General features: G+C 43.2%; 1 protein-coding gene across 5 annotated transcripts in view; it reads right to left on the minus strand.

Annotated features, from left to right (window-relative positions):
• Window positions 1-24,496, minus strand: part of SCUBE3 (signal peptide, CUB domain and EGF like domain containing 3) — a 192,694-nt gene that overhangs the window by 39,357 nt on the left and 128,841 nt on the right. For all 5 annotated transcript variants that reach the window (XM_053249552.1, XM_053249551.1, XM_053249549.1 and 2 more), the window contains 2 exons: window positions 17,902-18,024; window positions 14,873-14,989 (listed from right to left, as the gene is read on the minus strand). In XM_053249552.1, the coding sequence (XP_053105527.1) occupies window positions 14,873-14,989; window positions 17,902-18,024 (240 nt within the window). The remainder of the gene's footprint in view (window positions 1-14,872; window positions 14,990-17,901; window positions 18,025-24,496) is intronic.

Consider the following 24,496-nt stretch of genomic DNA (forward strand, 5'->3'; position numbering starts at 1 on the left):
CCCCCTCTCCCTTCTGATCAAAGCGTAATCTTCTTATCCAAAATTATGAGATTTATAGTTTTAATATTTAATGTTTGCTTTTAAATGATTCTAATTTTAATGATTTTAATGCTTATGATATTATTTTGATTGTAAACTGCCCAGAGATGCAAGTTTTGGGCAGGTATAGAAGTCTGTTAAATAAATAAATAGATAAACTTAAACTTGAAACCCCTTTACTAACTGTTGTTCTGGGAAACTGCACACAAAGAATGTACCGGTTCTTGAAACTGCACATGAAGGATTTACCGGTCCTTGGCTCCAAAAAGGTTGAGAAACACTGGTCTGTGCAATCTTTTTACAACAGCTGATTAGGTGGTCCACGGTTTCATCTGCTTCTTTACAAAGGCGGCACTTACTGTTTGTGGTTGATTTTTCGACTTTTGCTCTTATTGCATTTGTTCTTAGTGCCTGTTCTTGTGCAGCCAGTATTAAACCCTCTGTTTCTTTCTTCAAGTTGCCATTCTTAAGCCATTGCCAGGTCTAGGTGATATCTGATTTTCCACTTATATTGTGCAAATATTGACCATGCAGTGGCTTATTTTTCCATTTTTCTGCTCGGTTCTTGACTTGTTCTTTCTTGTTAATAGTTTCTCGTTATTGACCATTTTAAGTGCATCTTCTTCACTGTCCCTTATATATTCTTCAAAGCCTCTTTTCTCCTCCTCTACTGTTTGATGGACTTGCAGCATTCCTCTTCCACCTGAGCTGCGAGGGAGGTAGAGCCTATCTACATCACTGCGGGGGTGCAGAGCATGATTGATGGTCATGATTTTCCTGGTCTTACGATCTAGCGTCTGTAGCGCTGCCTGGGTCCAGTCTATTATTCCTGAAGTGTATCTGATAACAGGTATAGCCCAGGTGTTTATGGCTTGTATGGTGTTCCCACCATTGAGTTTGGACTTGAGGATTTTTCTAACTCTCCTGATGTATTCACTTCCAATTTTTCTTTTAACTTCAGCGTTTGCGATGTCACCAACCTGGAGAATGCCCAAGTATTTGTAATGTTCTTTCTCTTCCAGGTTCTTGATCTTGCTTCCATTGGGCAGTTCTATTCCTTCTGTTTTTCTTATTTTTCCTCTTTTCATTATTAATGCAGCACACTTGTCTAGTCCAAACTCCATTGCTATATCGCTACTGATTATATGGACAGTTTTTAGCTGTGATTCGATTTCTGATTGGGATTTTCCATACACCTTCAAATTGTCCACGTAGACCAGATGGTTGATTTGACTTGATGTTTTAGATGTTTGGTATCCGAGGCCTGTTTTGTTTAGTATTTGTGAAAGTGGAGTCATGGCAATTACAAACAACAGAGGGGATAGTAAGTCCCCTTGGAAAATGCTTCTTCTAATGCTAACCTGTCCAAGTGTCTCACCATTGATTGTTAACTGTGTACTCCACAAGCTCATTGCTTTTTAAAATATATATATATATCTAAATGTTTTTGCTGACACCAGTTGTTTCTAAACATTTTAGTATCCATATATGAGGCAATGAGTCGAAGGCCTTCTTGTAGTCAATCCATGCAACACTTAGATTTGTTTTTCTTCTCTTGCAATTTTCTAAAATCATTTTATTATTTATTTGTTTGTTTGTTTATTTATTCAATTTTATACTGCCCTTCCGAGCTGGCTCAGGGCGGTTTACAATTAAAAACAGAAATAATTAAAAACAATTAAAACAGAAATACAAATATAAACACCAATTTAATAAAAACATCTTTTAAAAACAATTAAACTATCAAAACAATTAAAACCCTGAAAACCAGGTTAACATTAAAACAATTAAAACTAATTAAAAACCCTGAAAGGCCAAACAGATGGGTTTTAAGGGCTCTGTTTAAGGTCAGTAAAGAATTAAGATTACGAATTTCTGTCAATTTTGAATTTTGTCAATCAGCAGCTGGTCTTTTGTGCCTCTGGTGTTCAGACAGTTTCCTTTCTGTTCAACTGGAAGATGTTTGTTAGTTAATAAGTGTTGCATTACTTCACCTCCTATTATTCCAGTTAATAATTTGAACATGGTTGGCAGGCAGGTTATCAGTCTATAATTATTTGGAACTGCACCTTTTACTGGGTCTTTCATTATGAGATGGGTTTTCCCAGTTGTTAACCATTGTTCAATATCACCACCTTGCAAAATGTGATTGAACTGTTTTGATAGTTGTTTATGAAAGCTTGTTAGGTGTTTAAGCCAAAAGCCTTTATTTATTAATTAATTTATTATTATTATTATTATTATTATTATTATTATTATTCATCTAGATTAACAACAGTAAAGCTTCTTTGATACTGACCCTATTGCCTTAATAATCTCCATCCTGACATGTGCAAGTCTTTTAACCTGATCCTATCCACTTGCTGACCTGAACAGCAAAGCATGGGATCAGACTTTTAGATAAACCTTTTAAAAGATCCTGTAATTTGGCATGCCAAATTAGGACTTCATGAGAAATTATTTTCAGAGAAGTCTAGAGTCTTCAGTTTGAATAGAGCAGGTAAAAGAGGAGAAGAGTTTATTCAGGGACTTTAGGAACATGAACGCACTAAGTATTGCTGTACCTCCATACACAATGATGTTCTACATCGATGCACCTGAGTGCACATACCCCAGCATCTGGTGTATCTACAGCCTTGTCACAAGCTTGTAGCAGCTATCGTTTTCAGCCAGCCATGGTGAACGTCAGCTACGCTGCAAGCTGTGAAGCTTCAGTTCATGGGCCAAGTTCAGCTTTTGGTATGCTACTGCTAACTCTCATCTTAGGTGGTTTGTCAAAAGCTGTCTTCCACCCCTTGATGATGTAATCGCACAGCCTGATCAGGTGATACCAACACAGCCTCCACAGGCTGAAAAGGCCACATGAAAAGGCCAGTTTTCAGCCTGTAGATGGAAATCTATATTCTGAGTGAAATCTGAGGCACATGTTGCAGATATTGCTGGCTTCCCTAGACCTATTTGAGAGGCCCATATCCCTGAGCAATCGTCAAAAAATGCAGCTCTCTCTGCTCAGTCTATGGGACAATTGTCACAGTGCAGGAGAATTAACCACTCCCATTGTCTGCAATCAGATTTCCCTTTTTAACACACCTGGAAATTCAGTAATCCAAAAACCTTTGGTTTAAGGAAGAGAGTTAAGATGCTTTACATTTTCACGTGTGCTATAAAAAAAAAGAATGGAAATGGCAAGTTAATGTGCCCAGCTTTTATATATATATATATACACATTTTGTATTTTACATACATCTTTCCCCGTTTCCTCCCATCCTGGAAATGAGGTTCTATGCACCCACATTTTGCCTTGATCAAAGATGCATCAGGCAGAAATTCATCAGGGACATCTCTATGAAGTGATTTGGGAAGCTGCACCTGTTAAATGTCTGCCTGGATGCATCCCTCCCCAGCCTATTGCCCAGCTGAAAGACCAAGGCAAAATGTGGGTGCATGGAGCCTGATTTCTAAAGCCATTATCATATATCAGGCTGTACAAAGTCTTTACAGCTTATATGGCGTGGAAGTTAAGATGGGCACCTGCAACTTTCCATTCTTTTAAGTGCACGAGTGAACACGTAAGGTATCTTAACTCTCATCTTAAACCGAAGGTTTATGGATTACTTAATTTCCAAGTGTTTTAAAAAGGAAAATCCAACTAGACACTATGGGGAAGAGCTTACACAAAGTACAAGGTAGAACTTCTTGATATTGAACACCAAAAACTTTCAACTTTTATCTTCAACTAAGATAAAATAATACTCCCGCCTGTCTGAAACAACACAAATTAATGAAATTAGTGGATTTAGTAATAGTCACAGTGTGATCCCACCTCATGATTATTTAGCAGTAAATAAGGACACAAGAAGTAGGTAATTTGTGTTCACTTTAAATCTGTACTTCATTTTTTCCTTTCACACACACACACACACACACACACACACACACACACACACACACACACACATGATCATTAAAAATAACAAATGCTTTAACAACCATGTCCAAAACTACAGATTCTCTTCCCAGAAATTTCCCATAAACCTCACAGTTCTCCTGCTTGATTTATTTTCCTTCATGATGGTGTTATCAGCAAAATAGTGTAAAGGTTGTACACGTGATGTAGCCATTCACACACACACACACACAATACAGCCATCCCTCCCCTACAAACACATACTGGAGCCACGCACACACACACTGCAGCCTAGAGGAGCCCAGAGAAGGCCATCACAGCCAAGCTAATGGAGAGCATCTCCTTTCCCACACCTGGCTGCAGGTCAGGACTAAACACATGTGGTTTTGAAGAACTGATTACCATGGAGTAACTGATGACTGGAGTTGAACAGTGCTTTTTCTAAGGTAAAGGAGTAGTATTAAAAGGTATAACTGCAGTGGGGGAAGGAAAGAATTGGGCAGGGAAGGAAACTGAACGGCTGTGCTCCAAAGGCTTGGACAGGGAAGCTGCGGACCACCATACTGGTTATGGGCAATGCTGTGGGCATCACAGCCTCAAAAGTCCTACTCAGGGGCGTAGCAAGGTTGGAGTGGGCCCAGAGACAAGATTTTAAAATGGGGCCCCCCCCACAAAGTCCAGGGCCTCCGCACACCCCAGGCCCCCAAGGATTTAAGTCTGATATTCCAAAATAAGTATGCTGCCTGCAAATACATTTCACTGAATACACACACACACACACGTCACAATATATAGTGATATACACTGAGTACTATACATTTGTATTACTTTTAATGCCTAGAACACACTAGAAAGATGAATTATTAAAATGGGCCCCTCGCTGCAGATTAGCAAAGGAGACTTTCAACCATGCAGGGTGAACCTATGTTTGTTTTCTCAGAATTCTGAACAAATTCAGTCAAGTTTGATTGCAGGAGGTTTTTCACAGGAGGCTTTTAAAGCCCTTTAAGACACATCTCCTCTGGAATGGAGGTGCTGCATTCACATGTTGGCCAGATTTACCCTGAAGTCCCTGCAAGTTATTGGGGAGCAGTTCACACGCAAGAAAAATAAAATAAAAGCACCACACATGCTTCACAGTTCTCACTCAGACCTTCTGGGTTGCAAAACAACTTGAACATAAGTGCATTTATAAATGAATGAATGAATGAATGAATGAATGAATAAAATTAATAAAATACTGTTCCAGAAGTTTTTGCAATTTTCTGCCATGAAACAAGCCACTTATAGGACTTTTTAGATAGTTTTTTTAAAGTCAGCAAATTTTCCAAGCTGTTTCAAAATAAATATTCAGAGACTTCTCGGTCCCTCCCCCCCCCGCCCCATATCCAAGCCCTATGGCAAACAGATCCCTATATATGGGGGGGGGGGAAGGTAACCACAAAAAGGAGTTCACACTCTACCTGGCAAATGCTGGTCTGGGTTGAGCAGGGCAGCAAGGGGTCTTCTGCTGCAGAGAACACTCTGGCTGCCTCCTCCTTCCTGGCTTGCTTGGGCCCTACTCGAGTTCAGGCTTCACTGCAGCCTACACGGAGGCCTCCGTGGAAGCCCCGCCCACCCGCCGATCAGCTGAGAGGCGGGAGAAAAGGAGCTCTTTGCAGCTTGCCTGCTGCTTCGATTGCGGGCCAGCAGAACAAGCAGGAGAGACGGCGAAGAGGGCAAGTGGCTGAGGGGCCTTGGGGCTGGGCAGGGGGCAATGGGGAGTCACATGAGGTGCCTCTGGGGTGCCCCTCCAGGCAGTGGGGCCCCCAGACAACTGTCTCCCCTTGCCCTATCATTGTTACGCGCCTGGTCCTACTGCACAGACTCTTTTAGCAGTCCATTGCATTTTTTTTCAAAACACAACTTTGAGGATCAATTGTGAAATAACCTCAATTTGGTCCCAGAAGGCTATACAAAAGGCACTTTTCTGGCATGCAGTCTAAAGGAGGAAACTATGCAAATAGACTACAAAATAATTTAAATACCACTCCTTCAGCCCGAAAGAAGGTCAACCCTTTAAACTCCTATTCAAAAGAGAAAAACCTTAAACCGCTCTAAGCAAGCCATTTTTCAACAGATCTTCATTTGCAGGGCAGGTGTCTCTTGTCATCTAGTGAACTGTGTGTTAATGGCCAGGCAGATCGGACAAATGGTTTTGATTTTATAAGCAATAGAATGTTCAGGGCTAATTATGGTGGAATGCTGAAACTACTCTCCATCTTAACTATATATTGGCACTTAAATATACTGGCAAGACTCCCCACCTTTGCCCAAGACATCCCCACCTTTGCCCACAAACAAGACTCAGTAGCCAATGATATGTGAAAGAATTTGCTAGACCTTCCATTTTGGAGCCATTCCAGGGGTCAAGAGTGGAATGGAAAATACACATCAAAGTAAAATGAAAAGCACTGGAAGCTGAAGTTCAAAAGGCAGCTGTGTCAGCCAGTCTGCCAATGCTGCCCTTTTTCAGCATTCTCCCACCTCATGCCACACAGAGAGCCACCACTGTGGAAATCAGTGCTAAATGTCTGGCACGAAACACACAAACAATGAGAATGGAAGAGTGAACACAACACATAAAAGCACAGCTTTGTTTCAAAATGTCTCCTAACAAATGCTTGTTTTCCAGGCTTTGCCAAAGCACACGCCCACACAGTGGGGCACACTAAGGTCATGGCTTTGCTCCCAGCTCCTCAAGAGTAGGCTAGGTGCTGACTCATATGGTATTGCCAAGGCATTCTCTGGCTCAGTGCCATCCCATCTTGTTCCTTTATGTAACTTGCTTTCTGCTACCCTAAGGCGGCCACAGGCCAGAGCTGCCATGCTTTCTGGGGAACAAGTTGGTTGAAGATCTCTGAAAAAGGCAGACATTTCACCAGTGCAACTTCTTGCTTCACAGAAGTTCAAGAACATGAAAAAAGAAACCCTATGTTTTCTGAATGTCACTTTGCTTCAGACTTCTGAATAGAATAGAAGCCATTTCCTGAGTGGAATATAATGACTCTCCCCTAAGGACAAGAAAAGGGAGACTGTACAGATGTTTCCTAAGAACCTAATAAATTATCTTGCTGGATCAGTCCAAAGATCCATCTAGTTCAGCATTCTGTCTTCAGTAGTGAACATAACAGTTCTCCTGGCCTAGGGCCAATCTAGTCCAGCATCCTATTTCCCACAATGGCCAACCAGATGCCTCTGGGAAGCCCACAAGCAGGACAGGAAGCTACAATGCCTCTGAACTAGAGGTAGGTTCTGGCGATTTCAAATAAATAAATAAATAATAAGCAAACAAATAATTTAAAGAAAGAAAGAAAGACTGACTAAAGGTAAAGCTGTGCCGTCGAGTTGGTGTTGAATCCTGGTGACCTCAGAGCCATGTGGCTTTCTCTGGTAGAATACAGGAGGGGTTTACCATTGCCATCTCCCACGCAGTATGAGATGATGCCTTTCAGCATCTTCCTATATCACAGCTATCCGATATAGGTGTTTCTTATAGTCTGGGAAACATACCAGCGGGGATTCACACCAGCAACCTCTTGTTTCCTAGGCTGAATCTTTAGGTGGCTAAATAAAGCCTAGTAGCTGTCAACAGATTTGTCCTCCATGAGTGGCCAGTCAAACATCCTTGGAAACTCTCAAGCAAGGCATGAAATGACAAATGTCCTTTCTTATTTTCCACCTTTTCTGCCCACATATAGATAATTCACGAAGGACAAGTCTAAGCTCTTTAAAAAGCCACTGAGGACTGCAAGCGCATGCACACCTTCCTGGGAGTAAGCCCCACTGAGCATCGAGGGACTGACTTCTGAGCAAACATTCACAGGAGTATGCTGCAAGGCAGCTGGCCATCACTACAACTTGTGGTAATGAATTCCAGCAGTGAATTATGCTTTGTGTGAAGAAACATTTCCTTTCGTGTGTCCTGGGTTGTCCTGTATGAGTCTCATTACAATTTTTGTACTGCTAAATCATCCTAGCAGTGCAATATTTCTTCAGTGTAACTCTAGGGTTGGTGGAGGAGGCAAAACCTATTTTTTCCACCAAGACTCCTAACAGAAGCCCTACTAGTAGCAGTTAGCACATGTTTCAGAGTCAGGATAGTCTGTTCTGTCAGCTGTTTTAGAAACAGCTGAGGCAGAACAGCACAGTTCTAGGAACTATACCAAATGAAGCAGATGTGGAGATGTTTCATTGGAACAGAGCATCAATGCAGCTTGCTTTAATATGGTACTGAGGACCAAACTACATATTATACAGGGATCTATCATTGGATCTCCAACTGTTTTTCTAGCTGAAATACAGCTGGGTGGGGAGGAGGGGGATCTGCCAGTTTCTTCAAATCCAGGGGTGAGTGGGAGGAGCAAGTATTTAACCCCATGCCGCTTTCTCAAACAAAACTGGCTTTCCCATTTTGCTGTTTGCTCCACAGAGGAAAAATACAGATAACTATATATCCCCTGCTAAGTGAGCAAAGAGGCACCTTTGCTGATTCTCTTTTTTAGCAAGGGAAAAGCAATTGTCCTTATCCGACCCCAAGTTGCTGGTATCTACCTTACACTTCTTTTTAGACTGTGAGCACTTTGGGAACAGGGAACCACCCCCCATGCTCTCTTTCTCTCTCTGAAATAGACTGCTTTGAGAAGTTTATTGAAAAGCAGTATATAAATAGGAGTCCCAATGCATATCTATATTCATCCCCTCACTATCTGGAAAAAAAGAAGCTGGGGGAGATTTCACTTTACTTAAAAAAAAAAAAATTCTGGGATATCCAATCACAGTCACAGATCTTCTGCATAAGGGCAGACATCCAGAGCAGTCTACCAAGTACTGCACCAAGAAGTCACATCCATGCAACTGAGCTTCCTCGCTGCAGCAGCAACTGCACAGCTTTGGGCTCACAGCGGGGGGAGGGGAGTGAATTTTGACTATTTGCTCTGGCAACTGCCCTGTGCCACCTCCAAATATGTCCCTGAGGGATGTGTTACCCTCAAGGAACATATTTTCAGATGACACAGGGCAGTTCTGGTGCCAGAACAAAGAATCAAAATTTGCTCCCTGTTGCCACATGAGCAGCCTCAGAGCAGCCAGGAAAGCTGTCCATTGTGAAGGGTGCATTCCAGATTACACGCTACAACATGTAATTGTTTTTGCGACGTGCATGCAACATTGTAATGCAAAGATAAAATCCAAAAGAAGGCATTGGAAATGTGAATGGCACCTTGCTATCAGTGCAGGGACTGCGGTGTCACAACACAGGAAGTACGGAAGCACACTTAGCAGATCTGTAGTGACACTGTTGTAGGGTTTAATCTGGAACGCGCCCAGGTGTTTCCTGCAGGTGCACTACTGGTAGGCTGTTTCTGTATGTCACCCAGTGTGTATAGTCTGGCTCTAAAAACCCAAATCCAGTTCACAGGGCTACAGGCAGATAAACTGCACAGATGCCTTATTTTGGTATATGCATATGCACTTATGAGAATCATCTCAAAAGCCATCTCACAGATATAGAGATTATATAAAAACTGATCTCTAAAGTAAATCAAAACATTACCATAATTTCCCCATTATAACACACACAGACACACACCCCGCCGACCTCCACTTTAATAACAGCCTCAGTCCATGAGGTGTACAATACATGGAGATATAGATTTTAGGGGGAAAGGGGGCATTTTTTTCAAGTAATACTTCACTGATCCGCTTCTTTCTTTACCCCTCAGTAGCTCATGCCAGGTGGAGCAGTGCACACAATATATTGTTTCTCACTGGATCTCCCCTCACCCCTTGCTGCCAAGCTGCTGGCATTTTTTTTTCTGCTCTGGCTCCCACCTTCTCATTTCCCTGAAGCAATTGGGTCAAATCAGACTCTGTAAAATCAAATCAGGGTCAGTGAGCTACCCTCTTCCCTGTTTCTTGTTATTGCATTTGCAGCAACTGTAGAACATACTGTGTGCTGTTGAATATAAGAGCGAGCAGTTCCTAACCTTGCCAGCAAGAAAATTGTTTCCTGCTTCCTGCCAATGCAAGTTATAGAATCTATACTAACAGTAGCTCTCCTTGTACAGGTAACCCAATGGTAGCAAGAAGCGTGAGTTACACAACAGTCTTCAAACTTAAAGTTGTTGTTCTAGCAAAGAAAGGGGGAAGAGAAACAATTCTAAGTTTGGTGGTTTTAATTTTCTTTTAAAAGTTAGCATTGCGTATGATACATTGGGGCATATTATAATTTGAAAAGTATGGTTGCGGCTGCTGAAAGGCACTAGGGCCCTGACACAAAACCAGATATCAACCTTGAATATCTGAGACAGGCTCAAAAGGAATGAACTTTTGCGCAAAATATAGTTGTCTACTACTGAGAAGACTGCCGCATCAGACAAAGGGTCCATCTAGTCTGGCATCTTTTCCCAGTAGTGGTCAGCTAGATGCTTCTGGGAAGCCTACCAAGAGGGCACAAAGCAACTCCCCAACTATTTGCCCCCTGGCAACTGGTATTCAGACACACATTGGCCCGGGTCATAAGTAACACGGAACTGGTTCCACCCCCCACCCCCTGCCGCCTGCACGTTCGGGAGAGCAGTCTCCCTGCAGTCAGAGAGGCAGGGGAGCTGGCTGTGTGGGCTTCCTTCTTCACAGAAGGACAGCCTGCACAGCCAATTGGGCCCAAGTGAAGGAAGAGATTCCTCCCTCAACTCTGGCTCCATGGGGCCCAAACCGTAGTGCCAGCGTTCATATGTAACACTGGTACCGCAGAAATGGAGAAGGGAAACCATGGGTCCCTTTACCCTCGCAAACTCCATTTCCCCCAGTTCATACGTTCAGGTTTGGGAACCAGAGGTGAAGGGACCTCTGGTTTATCCTTCCATATGATCCGGGCCCCTCTCTCTAAATACCAAGGTTTCATTTAGCTATCATGGTTAATGGCCACTGGCAAACTATTCCTCCATATGTCCAGATTCTAGGGTGAAGCCAGCAACTCATCCCCTTCTCACTTTGATTCATGTGTTTTTACCACACATGTTTAGGGCTGCCAACTCTGACGGAAGCTGTACTGGATATTATCCCCCACAATCTATATATGTATTTCTCTTAAATGTACCTGCCGCTAATCCCATGCATGGCAGCTCTCATGAGAGTTCACGAGCAGACAGCGGGGATGAGTGGATGATGGCCAGGCAGGCCAGCGGGCAGGTGGGGAGGGAAAGAACTGCTGGAGGGCGGTGATAGAAAGGAGACTGAGAGGGGGAGAACAGACTGGGGCTGAAGACGAAATGAAGATGGGGGGGGGGAGACAGGGATAACTAGGGGCATAGATGCTCAGCGCCAGATCAGCTAGTATTCATTAATATCTCCAGGATTGCTTTAAATAGTCACCTGGAAATTGATGCAGATTCCTTGAGATTCCAAGCCAATCCTGGAGGATTGGCAACCCTAAATATACCCAGGTTTTTTCAGTACACACTATTCTTTACAAATATTACACTACTCCTTCCCCCAAAAGCCAAACTCTGAAGCCCAAGTAACTGATTCAGAATTAGGTGCATAAATTGAACACACTTATGCCAAAATAAGTGTGACTATTAAATAATGGTGACTATTATATTCAACTGCATCGTTTTTTGACCTGGGAGTTTTTAATGCACAATGTACTGTATTTTGTGGATTCCAAGGTATCTACCTAAGCCAAGCCATAGAGTTATAGGCTTTTATTTATCATATCTCTATACCGCCTGATATAGACATCTCTAGGAGGTGTCGAGAAATGTCTTAAGGAGAACTTCTCTTTGCACAATACAGGACTTATTGTGACTCAGTGTTATCCCTATGATTCTAGGTTCTTTGTAGAGAATAACAGAAGCATTGTTGGCCAATGTCTAATGGTTTTCTTGTTTTCCCTTTTAAAAAGGTCTATCTGATTAAGGGTGGGAGAAGGTTCTCTTAGGCTTCAATCTTATACACACTTACTTGGGAGTAAGTCCCACTGAACTCAAAGGGACTTGCTTCTGAGCAGATATGCACAAGACTGTGCTGTTAGCCTTCTAGTCCCTGCTTTTTTTAGGAATGGTTTCCTATGTTTCTGATCTACCAATAGTGCACCAAAAATAGGGCAATCTCCTGTGATGTGCATCCCAAGCATGTGCCTTAATCCCGCCCCCCCTTGCAAGGTGTTCATTCAATACAATGAATTAGCACTACAAATAAAAGTGGACAGTTTGCCAAAACTACAAAATATGCCACATCTCTAGTAATGCACAGACATACTGTTTACAATACTATCCAGAACAGCCTCTTTGTATTTTGATTTCTGTATCCATACCTGTAATCCGCAGATGGGCTGCTATCATGCCAAAGACTAAACAAAATGGGTTGCATCTCAAGAAACAGATTGATCTCAAGAGTACAGAAAGGAACTGTACTTGGCAGTTGCAGAACTTCTGCAAGCTTTGGATAAACCTCAAAAAGGGGTCCAACATTCAGTGAAAACAATACTTAGAAACCTATGTCTCTGACAGCACTGGCATATGGACATGTTGTTTCTTATTTCTAATTACAATGCACCCCTTTAAGCCCATGAATCAGCATCAATTTGATGCAGAGGGTTGGAGAATTTAGCCCACTGTGGGAATTTGTGTTTGCAGTTTTCAGGTGCAGCACTGCACTTATCCGCTCTGCTGTGTGCATACTCTACTTACGTGCATATTTGTGTGCATGTAATTGCCGCAGTATGTTTATGCATCTGCTTCAATCTGTGTAATCTAGGGCATCTTGAGAGACATACTGTAACTCTCCCTTAAATTTACCATGGCAAGCCAGACTGCTTTAGCAACACGCTCCAACAAACCCCTCTACGCCTTCCATCTGCGTTTCCATTTTTCTTGCTGGCACAACCCCAACCCTCTCCTCCCCCTCCATTGAGAAACTTTAAAACTTTCTGAAGTTCCCCTCCTCCCACCTCAAATTCTGTTCCAAAACTTCACAGTTGGGATTTCCCCGCTCCCATCTGACCGGACAAGTCACAAATCACTCTTGTCGCTTTGTTTATAGCCACAGATATAAATGTCTGGCCCTACCACTCTCTGCATAGAGTTGCAGGCATCTTAGAAGAAATATTATTAATTAAATACTGTGCCACAAACAGAGTTCAGGTAGAAAAGACAGACAAAAATATCCCTCCAGAACCACTGTGGTCCAGGAGCTGTAACGCTAGGTCTGAATTTAGGATATTTGAGTTCAAGCAGCTGTCACTGAGAATAGATAATTCTGGAATAGATGGCCCGAAGGCCTGATGCAAAATAGTCAGTTTCATGCATTCATATGCTCACTAGACACCATGAGCTCACTGATTATGTGAGGGGCATCCAACAAGTGTGTTTAGCTTTGCACAGTTCATCTTTGCCATGAACAGACCTGCTTTTGTTTTCTTATGTTATAGGATAAAACCACCGGTATGATGCAGACAGAAGCATTGGGATACCAGACACCCAGTAATTTGTGGTACACATATAGCAAATGATCTGTGTTCTGAAAGCCTCTCCATGTCTGTGCTTGCAAATTTCTCAAGTCTGTGTTGGTAACCTGTGCTGCCTGCATGGCCACCCACTGTCAACCTGGTATGCACTGCTTCCGCACTACATAATCTAGCAATGTCCGAAATATGGAGGCAGGGTCTGAACTTGCAGCAATAATGTGCTGTGTCACATCAGAAACACCATACTTCACCGTACCTGCTTTGAAGGTACAACTTCCATTGCTATTAACTTCAGTTAGAAGCGATGAATGCAAGTAATACACACGGCATCACCTCAGCATTTAGCATGGGAAGAACCCATGCCAAAGGCCTGCTCAATGTTTACTTTCTGACATCAATGTACTTGGTTTCAAGCTGAGCTGGTAGCAATCTTCCGTTTCCATCCAACACTAGGTTGAAGGAAAGATATCCTTAATATAAGACTTGCTTTAATGAGTCAGTTTTCAGCTGTGGCTAGCAGTAGTCTCTTCTGGTATTCTCTTGTGCACTAACAGGAAGTGGATTTCTGAATCAGAGGTTCTCAACCTGTGGTCCTCCAGATGTTGCTGAACTACAACTCCCATAATTCCTAGCCACAATACATTGTGGCTGGGAGTGATAAGAGTTGTACTTCAGCAACATCTGGAAGACCATGGATTGGGAACCCCTGTTCTAAATCCTGGGAGCAATTAAAAGGCAGTAGAAAGGATTTCTTTCTATCTTGGGAGCTTAAAATGACATAACTTATCAAATGCATGGCCTTTTCCTAACTTGCTTTTCTAATGTAACAAGCTCTCAGGCCTGTTGATGTGATATCCTCTGGAATATCAGCTACACTTCAGGCTTTGTTCAGGCTTGAATTAAGCATCCTGAAGGGAATGTAACTAAGGGCTAATGACAATTTTACAGGGCGAACCTTGCTCTGAATCTAGTGCTTAAAACACAGGCTACGAAAGCATCTTCTCTGTAACTGAAGGCCAGCAACCAATCTGAACTGGTCCTTGATGGTCAGAGACACTAGGCTCCAGCTTAGAGCGGGAACAGGGTTGCCAACTGTCCCTCATTACGCAAGAGGGCCCTCATTTCAGGGATGAAACGCTGGTCCCTATAGGGACAGCATTTGTCCCTCATTTATTCAATAGCATATAATTCAATTAGATATATGTCAATGATACTCAGGCTCTTGATTACCACTGCATACACCTCCCAACCCCTGCAAACTTGTGTCCCTCATTCTGGCAATGAAATGTTGGCAACCCTAAGCAGGAAGGAGACAGCCCAGCCTGGGGGAAATACTAGAGTGAAGATTAATGAAAGAGTAATCAAGGGGTCACAGAGAAAGCCCAAATCCTGCTCATCCCCAACTGTCACACTGATACCTCCACAGTGGGTGAGTCCATATAGCGTGTAGCCTTTGTGACACAGGCACTGGAAACTCCCTGGTGTGTTTACACAGATGTGATCACAGGTTCTGTCAAAGGAGCATTCATCAATATCTAGGAACAGGAAAAAGAGAACATAAGCCACATTCCAGCAAGTAGGCCACATCTTCCAAAGCCTGGATGACTTTGCTTCTTCAGCAGCCAACATTTGAAAACGTTACCTATTGTCAGAGGAAAAGACAGAAACGTGGTAGTAAACATTATCCTTGCTAATGTCATTCTAACAGAATCAAAAAGTGTCCAGCAGGCATAATGGCTTCTGAAGCCCATTGTCAAACTCCATGTCTACAAGGCTTACTAGCAAGACACTTATTCAAGGTCAAATGAATATTAACACTCTTTAAGCACCATGTCACATCAGGGAGTTAAGGACAAGTGAAGGGGTCTCTTTTCCACCACCCGTTCAGTCTATGAAACTTAAAGTAAAATAAAGATTCTAAACTGTGTTAGTGATTGTGAGAAAAGAACTGGGAAGAAAACAATTATTTCTGATTAATTAACATAGCATACAAGAGTGATCTTGGGTATGTGGCACAACAATGCAGCCCACATGTTGCTGACCCAAGAAGGTAGGGGGGCAGGGGAATGGAAGGGCTAGGAATGAGAAGAGTATCAGCAAATGTAAATGCCCAGTGAGATGCTTCTAAGTAGCCCCACCACTCACCCACCCCTTCTTGGAAGAATGTTTGCCAAGGGAGGTGCCAGGGCCACCTACTCTTTTCTACAGGGGATTTCAGTGGGGCCGGGGGGCACGATCTACAGTGCACAGCAGCCTATTGGTTTTATGTTTATCTCATTAGTTTCATTAAGTTAATTGCCACAATCTCATTAAAAAAATCCATGAAGGCAGAACCTGGATGGAGATGAAAGAGGTCACAGCCTAAGCATACAGCAACTCTCCCCACCTCAACACACGCTTGGCTTCCCTAGGGCCAGGACTCGTGCAGTCAGAACAAAACACCTGCACTAGATGATCACATGCTTGCAGATGTCTACCACAGCCAGCAGGGAGGGGAGAAATTGCAGCTGCTGATTCAGAGAAAGAAGAGGGACCTGATAATGAATACAGCTGCATACCCAAGCCAGTTGTCTCTTAAAGCTTGGATCACAACCTGTTGTCATTCAACACCAAAGCAAAATGCACGGCAGTTAGTTAGTGCTTTGTAGGCCCAAAGTGCTTTGTATCTCCAAGGTATTTGTGAGAAGCAAAGAGAAGCTATTTTCTTTTTACTATTAGGCATGCCAACCAGCACTTCCTTTGCTGGTTACTTTCCCCATAAAACCTCTGGCCAGTTCCAGTCAAGCTCCAAGACTGGAAATTAGCCCCCCTGAGGAAAGAGCAGCCTGTATGGAAAAGGCAAAGCAGTAAGCAAAGAAAAAACAAATCACCGCTGGCATGATGAGTCTCCCATGCATTTGAGAACACATATATGCTGAGGTAACATCAGTTTCTAGATTCTGTGCCCTAGGACTTCAGACTTTGTTTTAAAACTAGGAAATCAACCAGAATTGTGAATTAAAAAGAACAAAAACATTTATTCTTAGAGAGGAGTAGAAATACAAACTTAACATTATATTTTCCAATATTTTTTATTGAGGAATAAGAAGGCAGTTTCAATCAGCAGAGAAGCCTAAGGGGATGTGGGGTGCTAATGAACTGCCATATAGACAGTTTATTTTATCACTTATTGATGCCAGGTTGGATTCAGGTGTTAAGTGGAACATAAGCTAATGTATGCAGTTCTTTTCTGCATCTGGCCCCAACTCCATCACTGAACCAGCATTTTATAAATCTCTCCTATCTACCTAGCGGGGTGTCTGATATATTGGCTAGCTCCAATATTGCCTGCAACTGCAAACACATGCATGTCCAGATTTACCAAAGAATATATTCTGACACAGAACAGAAGAAACCACTGGCTACCATACTCCCTTGAAAACTGTGTCCCATCACTTATTAGCTCTGGTGCATAGTGTGTGCATGTAGAGCAACCTAAGAGATTAGCTATATAAAATTTAAAGTAGCCACATAACAAACTAACCAGTGTGAAACTTACTGGATCCTTCCAGACAGTGGTTTATTCCATCACAGACACGGAAGTAAGGGAAAAGAATAAATTCAGTAGGTCAGTTGAGACATCACACAGAACCACAGTTAAATCCTGGCTGTATATGATATACCCAGTTTTGGGAGAGTGCACTCCACTTCTCCTGCCCGTGAGAGCATCTATTTCCGATTTAGGTTAGAATAAACCAAGATTGGTCACAATGTCTGAATCAACCACTCTTGGTTTATTCTAATCCATTTACCTGGAATAAGCTGCAATCTGTAACCAACATTTGAAGTGAGATACTGATCATAGTTTAAGTAAGTTAGAATAAACAAAGACTGGTCAGTTCAGACCGAACGACCGATTATTTATCCTAACCTAAACCAGAAACAGAGGTTTGCAGGGGCAGAGAAAGGAGGAGTGATTGCTCCCAAGGCTCAAGAATGTTGCACGGAACCAGATTTTAACTGTCATTCTGCAGGACGATTGAATTAATGATGTCATTTGGATGCTGTACACAAACTGTCTAACATCACATCTCATTCAATATCACACAGGCTGGATTTAAATACAAAATTAACCACTGATTGCATTACTAGACTTCCCCTAGATGTGCAAGGGGAGAAAATTCTTTGCTTCCTTTCCAGGTTTTGAACAAAGCACGATTTGTTGCTATATCCAAACCTAGTAAATCAGTTTGTTCTACTACAGTTTATAAACAAGTCAGGATATAAAATCAAAATCGTATCCAAATTTCTTCTCCTTGTACACAAAAGAGAAGGGGGGTGCACAAGTTCAAGGTTCATGCTAGTAATACCAAAACATACAGCTAGTCATGGTTTAGCTTTACACATGAAGCCAGCCTCAGACATTCCTTGAAATGCTCTCTTCAGCGAGAACCCAAGAAGACTTTACCTTGACAAGTCCGTTCATTGATCAGCAGTTTATATCCCTTCTTACAACTGCACTCAAAACTGCCCACTGTGTTCCTACAGATGTGGTCACAGCCACCATTGTTCAACCTACATTCATCAATATCTGTGATGGGGAGAGAAAAGCACAGGACCAAACAGATTTAGATCAAGGAATTGGTTAGGGAAAATGCAATTGCTAAATGAGTGCTCAGACATTCATCAAAGACATTCATCAACTCAATGAGGAGGAAACTGAATATGTGGATGGGTCTCCTGAGTTCAGTCCCCAACTGTGTACTGATCTTGACTAAGTATCCATAATTCCTTGTGCCTCAATTCCTTAACCTGTACAGTAAGGACAATATTAGAAATGTAGCAAACTTGGCTGACACAGGGTGATTTAGGTCTCGGAAGTCCCACTCAAAATAGTTTAGTGTAAAATTACAGTTTTCAAGTAAACATGTATAAAATTGTGCTACACACATTTTTGATATTTTTTATCAGGCAATGCACAGGTTAAACTGTTCAGATAAATCACATGGCTACAAACTAGAGGCTTTAAGTTGACAATTAATGTGAACCATGCACACATTTTGAATGGGCCTGCTCGATCTGATTGGAAAGCAAGTTCCAAGCACAGGCATCTCCACTAAAATGAGTTTTTTCCTGGGAGATGATAATCTCAGTTGACAGTGAAGGTGTCTGAATAAGCATTTCTCCAGATGATTAAAAATCCCTAGAGAAACTATATGACCAGATATAGAAACTATATGACCAACTATATGACCGAAACCAAAACCATGAAGGTGCCTATAGGAAGAAGCACATATGTTGCAGCTCATCACCAGGAGTGGAGGGAGGCTGGTGGCAGCCTGTGTTCAGCTGCTGCCACAGCCCCCTGGCCCCGCCCCCTGCATCTGACATCAGATGCAGGGAGCCAGCTAGCCATGCCCCTCCGTCAGCTCCATTTGGGAAAGAGATCGGCGCCGCTACACTGGCAGCAAGGCCAGGAACAGCAGGGAGAGTCACCCCCAAAGTCTGGCTGTAGCAGATTAAAGCCTTTGTCTGAAAGCAAGCTCACATGAGAGAAATAAATGCTGAATCATCCCTGCTGAACTGCCTGGCTAAGCTTCTCCTAAAACTATTCTGTATTATCGGTAGGTTAAAATGCTGCCGCCACCACTTCTTTTGTCTACAAAAACTCTCTGTGCTTGGGGTGGGATAACCCAGAAAAACATCTCTCTTAGTTTGGCTCATGGACAAGTACAAAAATCTTCCACGTGCAAGCCTACATGTGGTGAGAAAACGGATAGCTGCTGAACATTTGAGGACATGTTTGCATCAGATAAATCCCCCTTCACCACCACCCCTTTTCCTGAGTTAAAAACCAACTCAGAGAGGCTTGTAAAAAGAAGAGAATTAAAAAAAAAAACCACCAGTTTTATTCAATTACTATAGACTACTCCTGTCTGAGGCTTTCTCAGCTTTTAGATACAGTTAAGTATACTTAGCAGGATTACAAAAATAGGTTGTCTTAATGCATGCTTAAATGTTTACAGAGGCTTTTGCAATGCCCTAGGTGTACTGAGCATAGGCTAGTGTTTCTTATTTTAATTACACTGCAGGTAAACTATAATGGAACAGTATCCAGAATATGCAGAGTGCGTGCACGCACGAACACACACACAGCAATATAACATCACTAACACCCAGTCTGACTAAACAAACTGTTCCCAATGCTAAGCTTCCTGAACCCATAAGTCCTGGCTCCTTGCCTCGAACTCACCAAACTCCTGATGAGAATTCAAGCTTCCTGCCCTTCTGTCTTTCAGGGATCTGCAGTTATTCACCTGCAGCCAACTTCCATGGCCACATGTACTCCTGTGCACATCCAGCCTAGTTTCTTCTAACAAAGAACTCCTTTCTTCCTGGCAACAGCTCTCTAGGTCCCACCCACCTGGTGTGCTGATCAGTGTTTCCTCTAAAGCGTGCACATGTGCACACACTCACAAGTTCTTTGATGTCCTCTCAGTTAATTTTAGATCCTGCTCAGGTTGAATCAGGAAGGTACAACTCTAAATGCATGTGTGCGCACACTGCCTTGATATTGCTGCCCAGAACAAAATTCATTCCACACCCAAATGAAAAAAATTAGAGAGAACACTGGTGGTGACTGGCTGAGCCCTGGAGTTCACCAGACTGTCCATCAAGACAGGGTTCACTTCCTGTTAACTGTTACCAGCTGAGCTTATTCTGCTTGCTCCCAGAAGCCTCTCTGGTTGCAACTGCATCTCCAGACTTTGAGATTGCACTTTTGCTATGCTCAGGAGCTGCACCACAGTGTGAGTTCCCAGTCTATGTTATACATGGGGCAAGTCGCTTAGTTGGCAGTGGACTGGTCGCCCCTAGATTTGACTACAAGCCTCACAAATTGGAAAGGGGAATAGCTTCACACTCTCTATGAGGGGTGCCCAGCTAAGCAGACTCCCAGGACCAGCTACTGCAAATGTCAGGCATCTAAGATCATTTCAGTCTTGGAATGAAATATAAACTCCCTTTTTCCTCTCGCAAAGAGAGACAATACCTGGCCATCAGCCAGGCAGAAAAGACAGATAAGACAAGTTTCTTATCTGCAGCTTCTATTACAATAGGGATGAGTTAGTGATGTAACTTTGAAGAGGTGCCCATCAAAACTCTTGGTAGAATTATTGGGAAGCCCTCCCAGCACAGGAGATTCTTTAAACACACTGCACACTCCAGCTGCCCTCACAATCAGCCTTGCCCTCACTAATCATGTCATAGGCCAATCACCCTCAAGGCAGTTTCATTAACATAACTCTTTAGAGGGAGGGGAGGCTGGACACTCCACCCCACTCCTTAAATTGAGACAGGTGGCTGGAAATGGGAGTTGACAGCTCCTGTCTCAAAAGGATAGGGGAACACAAAGCTTAATTTCTACAGTTACTCACCTGTAACGTTGGTTCTTCTAGTGGTAATCTGTACTTCTACACTTATGGGCTATGCGCCTGCGCAGAGACCTTGTCGGAATCTAACAAGCTTGATTTCTTCTGCTTTGGGCGGGAACCCTGCCCCCAGCCGCTATATGTGGCTACACCACTCCTCATCCCCTCAGTCACAGAGTCCAGCTTCAGCGAACCCTGCGGGGAGGACAGGAGGGCGTGTAGTAGTACAGATGACCACTAGAAGAACCAACGTTACAGGTGAGTAACCTGTAGTACTTCGACGTGGTCTCTGTCTTCTACACACATGGGTACATAACAAGCAAGCACCCAAGGAGGAGGGACAAGCAGAGACAACATGTAAACAGCCAGAAGAATTTATTTCAGGACAAGGAGAAAAAAGGGATATTTCTAATCCTACTCGTTGTCGAGCTGAAGACACCACGATGTTCACTGAAGCACGGATGAAGAAAGACAGAGGGGATGAGGAATGGCGCAGCTGCATATACCAGCTGGGGGCAGGGTTCCTGCCCAAAGCAGGAGAAATCAAGCTTGTTAGATTCCGACGGGGTCTCTGCGCAGGCACATAGCCCATATGCGTAGAAGACAGAGACCACGTCAAAGAACCTAACTTACTATCTAAATACAAAATGGTAATAAACAATAACATGTCAAAATAACAGTTGGAGCCTCTTGTTCTGTTGCCTCCACCCTCCCTAAGGTTTCCTTAAGTTCCAATGGAGACTTCAAAGTGTCCCTGTAACAAGAACACTTTGTCGTCATTGTCTTCTTGTGTGGAGCCCCGGTGGGTTTTCCCCCACTGACCACTTCTTGTTAAGGACCATACCCAGCTGCGGAGCCTGGTCTGGGCCCAATGGCATCATTTCTGCCCCAATGGCCCTCTCAGAAGCATCAGTGGTCAAAGTGACAGTTCTTTTAAAGTCTGGGGCTTGGAGGATGGGGGTTTTTTTTTACTAAGGGATGCTTTTGACACCTCAAAAGCAGTTTCACACTGCCTCCACCACATCTCCACATTGGGTTTATTGGTCCCAGCTGGCCTGAGGACTGGCACCTGTTCTCCTGGATCAAATACATGCTCCCTGGCATGTAGACCAGGCCAGGCCTTTGGCTCTATTTGGGCCTCCCACAGATTGTGCTGTGCAAGGGATAGGGTCTCTGACAGTGTGTCTGGGAGCTTGCCCCCAAAGTCCAATACATTTTATCCCGGGGGAACTTTCTTCCCCTCCCACTGATGTGGCAACAGTCCCAAAGTCCCTCTGGCATCTCTCCCATGGACTAGTTCAAAGGGAGAATATCCTAGGCTTGGGTGAAGCCGAGCTCTGAATAAAACTGTTTTTTAAGTTCTTTCCTTTTTACAAGCCTCTCCAAGTTGGTTTTTAACTTAGGAAAAAAGTGGGGGGGGGGAATCGGGAGTTCTCTGGTGCAAACACGTCCTCCAACGTTCAGCAGCTATCAGTTTTCTCACCACGTGTAGGCTTGCATGTGGAAGATTTTTGTACTTGTCTGGGCCCAATGGCATTGGGTCAAATTAAGAGAAGTTTTTTCTGGGTTATCTCACCCCAAGCTCAGAGAGTTTATGTAAACAAAAGGGGTGGTGGCGGCAGCATATAGAACCTAATGATAATACAGAATAGTATTAGTACTAGAATAGTATGAGAAATCTAGCCAGGCAGCTCTGCAGGGATGATTCAGCATTTCTTTCCCTTACATGAGCTTGCTCTGAGACAAAGGCTTTAATCTGCTACACTGGCTTAGACCCGTAGACCACAACAACCAATACTTGGATGATGTGGCTAAGTGGAAGGAAGTGGCTGAACCTTTTCACTACTTGAGAAAAAGGCGAAGACTAGACCTGGATCTCAACCCTCAACGTTGTGTAGTGGTTAGAGTGCTGGACTAGGACCGGGGAGACCCGAGTTCAAATCCCCATTCAGCCATGAGACTTGCTGGGTGACTCTGGGTCAGTCACTTCTCTCTCAGCCTAACCTACTTCACAGGGTTGTTGTGAGGAGAAACTTAAGTATGTAGTACACCGCTCTGGGCTCCTTGGAGGAAGTGCGGGATATAAAATGTTAAAAACAACAACCCCAACACGGCTGGATGAGGTGTTTAAATGGCTTATGACACTCAAGTAATTAGGGGAGGACTGAAAAGAAAAAATAAATTGGAAGAGGAAATACTGTAGTATTCAGAAAACAGTAGTTTTGAAAATAAATGTGAACTTAAAAAAAAACTACCACCAACAACTTGGCTGATTTGCAAAAACCAACATTAAAACCCTCCCACATAATCCCCCTAAATTCTCAAAAAGCTCCTACTACCTGTTAAAGGATATTTTTACTTACAAGCCAGAAAATTTACTGCTAGGAAATGGTCTGTAAAATAGAATGAGCCAAGGCTGATGGATCCCAGAAAGAGAGCTCAGGCAGACCGCATCCAAGGCGGCTTCCTTGTCTCTCCCCCACCCCATCAGTGCCTGCAAGAATGATGAAGCTGGAGCTTTTACTATTATGATTATTGTTGTTATTGTTATTGTGAGTGAAGTGAACTAGCAGTAAAACAGCTCCAAACAGCAATAAAATCCCAGACACAGGGGATATGGCTTTGGGTTATTATGCTTTCCTGGAACTCTAGCATCTTAGAGACGGTGAGCTCTGAAAAATAATAACGAAGCAAATGGGGTCTGGAATCAGTAAGGCAGTTAGACAGCTTTCAGCAGAAGGGCTTTTTCCTTTTAACTAAGGTCATGTTCCCTGGAGCTGCCGGAGACAGAACGCAGACGCCCTCCATTTGTGGAGTCTCACCTTTTTCTCTACAAGCCTTTCCAGATGATTAAAAAAAGGCCCACATGCTTTTCTTACTGCAAAACTCATGTTTGTGCCAACCCAGCACCAATAGTGTGATATCTTGTCCTCATATAATAGGTTGTGAGGTAAGGAGAAATACTCCTGTTTGACACTTTATAAAAAAATAAAAGAGGAGACGTGCTCCATCTCTGGAGGGCGCAGGCGTCAAAGAGTTAATAAAAATAGAAAATCAATCAATGATATGATGGGGCTTTGCTGTGACAGGAAGCAGGAGCCTTGCTTAGTGTTTGCTCCTTTTTCTTTTTCAAAAAGAGCAATATAAGTATTGGAGAGTTGTACAGCAGTCTGGTGCTCACTCTCTAGAGCAAATAAACACAACATTCAGCTTTAAAGTGTCCTGGGCATACTGGGGTTAGGGAGTTGCTGACCAGTCAATGTCATCATGAGCACTAATCCATGATACATGCAATTATATCACACATAGCAGCATAATGGACATGCTACTTAGGAACATAGGAAACTGCCCTATACTGAGTCAGGCCATTGGTCCATCTAGCTCAGTATTGTCTTCACAGACTGGCAGCGGCTTCACCAAGGTTGCAGGCAGAAATCTCTCTCAGCCCTATCTTGGAGAAACCAGGGAGGGCACTTGAAACCTTCTGCTCTTCCCAGAGCGGCTTCATCCCCTGAGGGGAATATCTTGCAGTGCTCACACATCAAGTCTCCCATTCAGGTGCAACCAGGGCAGACCCTGCTTAGGGGACAAGTCCACAAGTCTTGCTACCACAAGACCAGCAGGAGTGGAAAC

This window comes from Hemicordylus capensis, chromosome 4 (assembly GCF_027244095.1).
Source record: "Hemicordylus capensis ecotype Gifberg chromosome 4, rHemCap1.1.pri, whole genome shotgun sequence".
NCBI lineage: Eukaryota > Metazoa > Chordata > Lepidosauria > Squamata > Cordylidae > Hemicordylus > Hemicordylus capensis.